At 34.1% G+C, this 6,829-nt stretch overlaps 1 protein-coding gene across 1 annotated transcript; it reads right to left on the bottom strand.

Moving 5' to 3' along the window:
• Positions 1-2,364: 2,364 nt before the first annotated feature.
• Positions 2,365-5,723, bottom strand: LOC139894588 (uncharacterized). Its single transcript, XM_071877961.1, has 3 exons — positions 5,719-5,723; positions 5,557-5,611; positions 2,365-5,481 (listed from the first exon to the last, which is right to left on the bottom strand). The coding sequence occupies exons 1-3, from the start codon at positions 5,721-5,723 to the stop codon at positions 2,365-2,367; spliced, it is 3,177 nt and encodes a 1,058-aa protein (XP_071734062.1).
• Between the last annotated feature and the right edge of the window lie 1,106 nt (positions 5,724-6,829).

Here is a 6,829-nt window from a genome sequence, read left to right as displayed (position 1 = left end):
AACAAAATTACATATCCTTTATATCTAATCCATACACCAACGACCAAAAATACCTACAAACACTTTCATTCTTCAATTTTCTTCATCTAATTGATCTCTCTCAAGTTCTATCTTCAAGTTCTAAGTGTTCTTCATAAATTCCAAAAGTTCTAGTTTCATAAAATCAAGAATACTTTCAAGTTTGCTAGCTCACTTCCAATCTTGTAAGGTGATCATCCAACCTCAAGAAATCTTTGTTTCTTACAGTAGGTTATAATTCTAATACAAGGTAATAATCATATTCAAACTTTGGTTCAATTTCTATAACTATAACAATCTTATTTCAAGTGATGATCTTACTTGAACTTGTTTTCGTGTCATGATTCTGCTTCAAGAACTTCGAGCCATCCAAGGATCCATTGAAGCTAGATCCATTTTTCTCTTTTCCAGTAGGTTTATCCAAGGAAATTAAGGTAGTAATGATGTTCATAACATCATTCGATTCATACATATAAAGCTATCTTATTCGAAGGTTTAAACTTGTAATCACTAGAACATAGTTTAGTTAATTCTAAACTTGTTCGCAAACAAAAGTTAATCCTTCTAACTTGGCTTTTAAAATCAACTAAACACATGTTCTATATGTATATGATATGCTAACTTAATGATTTAAAACCTGGAAACACGAAAAATACCGTAAAACCGGATTTACGCCGTCGTAGTAACACCGCGGGCTGTTTTGGGTTAGTTAATTAAAAACTATGATAAACTTTGATTTAAAAGTTGTTATTCTGAGAAAATGATTTTTATTATGAACATGAAACTATATCCAAAAATTATGGTTAAACTCAAAGTGGAAGTATGTTTTCTAAAATGGTCATCTAGACGTCGTTCTTTCGACTGAAATGACTACCTTTACAAAAACGACTGGTAACTTATTTTTCCGACTATAAACCTATACTTTTTCTGTTTAGATTCATAAAATAGAGTTCAATATGAAATCATAGCAATTTGATTCACTCAAAACGGATTTAAAATGAAGAAGTTATGGGTAAAACAAGATTGGATAATTTTTCTCATTTTAGCTACGTGAAAATTGGTAACAAATCTATTCCAACCATAACTTAATCAACTTGTATTGTATATTATGTAATCTTGAGATACCATAGACACGTATACAATGTTTCGACCTATCATGTCGACACATCTATATATATTTCGGAACAACCATAGACACTCTATATGTGAATGTTGGAGTTAGCTATACAGGGTTGAGGTTGATTCCAAAATATATATAGTTTGAGTTGTGATCAATACTGAGATACGTATACACTGGGTCGTGGATTGATTCAAGATAATATTTATCGATTTATTTCTGTACATCTAACTGTGGACAACTAGTTATAGGTTACTAACGAGGACAGCTGACTTAATAAACTTAAAACATCAAAATATATTAAAAGTGTTGTAAATATATTTTGAACATACTTTAATATATATGTATATATTGTTATAGGTTCGTGAATCAACAGTGGCCAAGTCTTACTTCCCGACGAAGTAAAAATCTGTGAAAGTGAGTTATAGTCCCACTTTTAAAATCTAATATTTTTGGGATGAGAATACATGCAGGTTTTATAAATGATTTACAAAATAGACACAAGTACGTGAAACTACATTCTATGGTTGAATTATCGAAATCGAATATGCCCCTTTTTATTAATTCTGGTAATCTAAGAATTAGGGAACAGACACCCTAATTGACGCGAATCCTAAAGATAGATCTGTTGGGCCTAACAAACCCCATCCAAAGTACCGGATGCTTTAGTACTTCGAAATTTATATCATATCCGAAGGGTGTCCCGGAATGATGGGGATATTCTTATATATGCATCTTGTTATTTTCGGTTACCAGGTGTTCACCATATGAATGATTTTTATCTCTATGTATGGGATGTGTATTGAAATATGAAATCTTGTGGTCTATTGTTACGATTTGATATATATAGGTTAAACCTATAACTCACCAACATTTTTGTTGACGTTTAAAGCATGTTTATTCTCAGGTGAATATTAAGAGCTTCCGCTGTTGCATACTAAAATAAGGACAAGATTTGGAGTCCATGTTTGTATGATATTGTGTAAAAACTGCATTCAAGAAACTGATTTCGATGTAACATATTTGTATTGTAAACCATTATGTAATGGTCGTGTGTAAACAGGATATTTTAGATTATCATTATTTGATAATCTACGTAAAGCTTTTTAAACCTTTATTTATGAAATAAAGGTTATGGTTTGTTTTAAAAATGAATGCAGTCTTTGAAAAACGTCTCATATAGAGGTCAAAACCTCGCAACGAAATCAATTAATATGGAACGTTTTTAATCAATAAGAACGGGACATTTCACTCGACACCAACAATCCGTCGTTTTCCATACTGAACCACATGCCATCTAGGATCCTTTGGGTCTTCGATAAGAATACATGAGTAACTAGTTTTGCTAGAATGAATGGTTCTTCTTTATATCCATTGGTGGAAAGATTAACAGTTGTAAAACCATCTTCATCAACTTGAACACCGCGATCATTAGCAACCCACTTACACTTGAACAAGGGTATAGTGTACGAATCACCATAATCTAATTCCCATATTTCTTGAATGACACCATAATACGATTTTTTGGCGATCCTTGATCTTTCTTCACGATTGACCATGGTGAATTCCGCCGACGAGGCTATCACCGTGACACCGCTGTTTTGGGTTTTACTCTTCTTATCTTGAGCTTTAGTGTAAAAGGTATACCCATTTATGTTATATCCTTGATATTGGAACACATGTTTAGGGGCAAATCCCAAAGCTTCGACCGTTTTATCAATATTTAGAAGTGTCCTCCTAACTTTGTCTTTCAACCATTCTGAAAAAGTATTTTTATGTTGATTTGCCAACCACTTTGCACTCTTTTTAGGGTATTGTTGTCTCAAGAACGACATGTGTTCTTGTATGAACGGATCAATAGATGTAGTGTGTTGTAAGACATTGAAATGTGCCTCTTGATAATCGAAAACATTTGAATAGCCCGTCTTGCTCCCAAGTGTCCCTTGACCTGATAGTCTTCCTTCATGACGACTTTGTGGAATCCCGACACTTTTAAACCCATCCATATAGTTTGTGCAGAATTCAATCACCTCTTCAGATGCATATCCTTCAACGATACTGCCTTCTGGTCGATTAAGGTTCCTTACATAACCTTTCAAGATACCCATATATCTTTCAAATGGATACATATACCGTAAGAAAACTGGACCACATACCTTTATTTCTCCTACAATATGAGATACCAAATGAACCATGACATCAAAGAAAGAAGGTGGAAAGTACATCTCGAGTTCGCAAAGAGTAAGTATGATATCTCTTTGATATTCATCCAGCACACCAGGATCAATCACCTTTGAATGAATCATGTTGAAAAATAAGCATAGTTTTGTAATTGTGTGTCGAATACGATTGGGTAGAATTTCACGAATTGCGATATGAATCATCTGGGTCATTAGTACATGACAATCATGTGACTTCATACCAAGTAACTTCAAATCTTTCATCGAAACCAACTTCCTAATGTTAGCAGAGTATCCTGATGGAACCTTAATACCATGTAAACATTGACAAAATTTAGTTTTCTCGACCTTCGACATAGTATAACAGGCCGGAGGAAGAAACTTGGTGGACCTTCCATCAATATCTTTAGGTTGTAGCTCTGGTCTGATATTCATTAATTCCATGTCCCTTCTAACTTTAATTCCATCTTTTGTTTTTCTAGGAATGTTCAACAGTAACCCTATCAAACTTTCACAAACATTTTTCTCAATATGCATAACATCAATACAATGTCGGACTCGTAAATGCTTCCAGTAGGGTAATTTCCAAAAAATAGATTTTTTCTTCCAAATACCTTTGGGAGGACCAACCCCTTTCTTTCCCAACACAACATTTATATTAGAAACTTTGGAGAGTGTAGTTTCTCCATCCAATGGTGGTGGTAGTGTTCTATCCTCTATAGTACCATCAAATAAATCTGACTTTTTACGGTACAGGTGATTCTCAGCAAGCTCTCTCCGATGCCCCATAAATGCAGGTTTCTTACAATTTGTGAGCCATATCGAGTGAGTATTTTCCTCACAAATAGGACATGCCTTTTTCCCCTTCGTACTATATCCAGACAAGTTACCATAAGCAGGAAAATCATTAATGGTGCAAAAAAGCATTGCCCGTAGTTGGAAGTATTCTTTCTTGTATGCATCATAAATGTGTATGCCGGTACTCCATAATTCCATCATTTCATCAACTAATGGTTGCAAATAAACATCAATGTCATTTCCAGGTTGCTTTGGGCCTTGAATCAAAAGAGACATCATTATGTATTTTCTTCTCATACATAGCCAAGGTGGTAGGTTATAAATACATAGAAGAACAGGCCACGTGCTATGACGGCTACTCAAATCTCCGAATGGATTAATTCCATCTGAACTGAGTCCGAACCTTATATTACGTATCTCATCCCCAAATTCTTCAAAATCTTTATCAAAATTTTTCCATTGAAGTGAATCGGCCACATGTCGCATTTTACCATCATTTTTACGATCTTCAGCATGCCAACGTAAAAATTTTGCATCTTTCTCATTCGCATATAGTCTCTTTAATCGTGGTATGATAGGCAAGTACCACAATAATTTTGCAGGAGGTCCATTTTCCGACACATCACTATCAGCATTATCAGTCGGTTTTCCATGTTTATACCTAGATGTACCACATACCTTACATTGATGTAGGTCTTTGTCTTCATTCCTGTATAACATACAATCATTTGGACAAGCATGTATTCTTTGTATTTCCAATCCCATTGGGCACATTAATTTCTTTGCTTGGTATGTTGAAACCGGCAACTCATTACCTTCTGGTAGCATTTTGTTCAACAACTCTAACAGGCTAGTGAAACTTGTGTCGCTCCAACCATTGTTTGATTTTAAGTTAACTAGTTGTATCACGGCGGAAAGTTTTGTAAAATTCATACAACCGGTATATAAAGGTTTTTCAGCGTCAACAAATAGTTGTTGTAATCTGTCATGACACTTATCAGCAACATTATCCTCCATATCCAAATCGTCAAACATGTCATCAAAATTAACATTATTGTCACTATTGTATGAATCTTCTTCATTATCGGTATCGTTATCCGAAACAGACGGGTTAAGGTCAGCTACTGACTCACCATGAAAAGACCAACATGTGTACCCTCTCATAAATCCGTGTGCAATTAGATGACTTTTGATATCAGTTGAATCAGCATACCACCGTGCATTTTTGCATTTCTTACAAGGACAACAAATTGCATTGTTTCCTTTTTCTAGTTGATCAGTCTCGGCAACTGTAATAAATTCATCTACACTATCCATAAACTCAGCGGTAGCTCGACCTATCTCGTACATCCAAGTATTTCGATCCATCTACAAGCAACATTGAAAAAAGTTAATACATTATTAATAATAAAGAATTTAAAAAGTTGGAAATAGGACTAGAACCCACGACCTCCTCTCTACCAAGCAACGTCCTAACCATCTAAGCAATTGTGTAAACCTGACAAATTTACATTTATTTTCTTTAAAAATATCACTTATGGTATACTGTAAAAAAAAACCCCAAATCAAAATCAATTGAGTTTTTATCGATCATAATCCCATTACCTCATTATCATTTCTCTTTTGTTATCGGTCTGTGTTCTAAAAAAAACCGCCAAGCAACCCAAATCACTTGAATCGGTAAACCCTAATTGTTCGATACCCTATTCGATTTCTGTTCTATTTTAGATTCAAACTCTGCACGATTCTACTGTGCTACCATGGCTTACACGAAGCATCGTATTACAAGAGAAAAAGAGTGTCTTTCAAAGGTTAATTCCTACCAGTAATTATAATCAATAATTAATTATGTTTATTTGATAATCTAAATTTATTACTTTTTTTTGTTCAGAAATAAACGTGAATATTATTGTCGCGCAATTAGTCTTTGAAATGGGTTTGGTTATGAGTTCGGTCAATTTCCTTGTTATTGCATATTGTGTATGTGTGATATGTTTGCTGTGTTATTCATAACACAATAATAAGACTGGATTTATTTGAAATGATATTAAGGTGTATAAGCCTGTGTTTGTTGTACTATGATCTTAATTTGTATATGCATGTGCCTAGATGTGTGTCTTTTCTATTGCATTTGATGTGTATCTTTTCTATTGCATTTTGTGTACAGATGCAACAAAAAATTAAAAAAAGAAGTGTAAACAAACTGAAAAAGAAGTCAGCTGTTGTTCAGTTGAACATTTAATTTGACGAGTTTGGCCAAGCCATTGGAAAAACCCAAGCTATTTTTTCGACCAACATTGGCGTTTTAACTAGGACCACTTGTGATTTCCTTGTAAAGGATTGGAAGCATGTGTCTCCTGATCAGAAACAAACTTTATGAAGCAAAATAAAGGTATTTAAATATAAGATTTTGATTAATTACTATTTATTTATATATGTTACAACATTCAACACTTACAGTAGATTACATTATACAGGAACTTCATAATATTGAAGACGGTTTTGCACGAAAAACAACACTGCAAAAATGCAACACAGCGTTTACGAGATTCAAGCGTAAGTTAAGAACGTATATGGATGAAGGCAAGCTTCCTTATGTGGAAGTAAAAGATTACGATTTCATAACTCCAGAAAAATGGCAAAAATTTTGTGCAATCGAAGCTACGCCTGCTAGACGAGTAAGTGCTACTCAACCTGATTTGTATCAGGTTTGGAG

Source organism: Rutidosis leptorrhynchoides, chromosome 1 (assembly GCF_046630445.1).
Source record: "Rutidosis leptorrhynchoides isolate AG116_Rl617_1_P2 chromosome 1, CSIRO_AGI_Rlap_v1, whole genome shotgun sequence".
NCBI classification, from domain to species: domain Eukaryota; kingdom Viridiplantae; phylum Streptophyta; class Magnoliopsida; order Asterales; family Asteraceae; genus Rutidosis; species Rutidosis leptorrhynchoides.
Note: the sequence above shows the minus strand (reverse complement) of the source record. Positions and strands in the feature narration are given on the sequence as shown.

What these genes read in the sequence shown, in the direction of transcription:
- LOC139894588 (XM_071877961.1), bottom strand. An exon ending in TGGTAGAGAGGAGGTCGTGG is followed by an intron (nt 5,482 to 5,556) that starts GTTCTAGTCCTA and finishes TGTTGCTTGTAG; the next exon opens with ATGGATCGAAATACTTGGAT.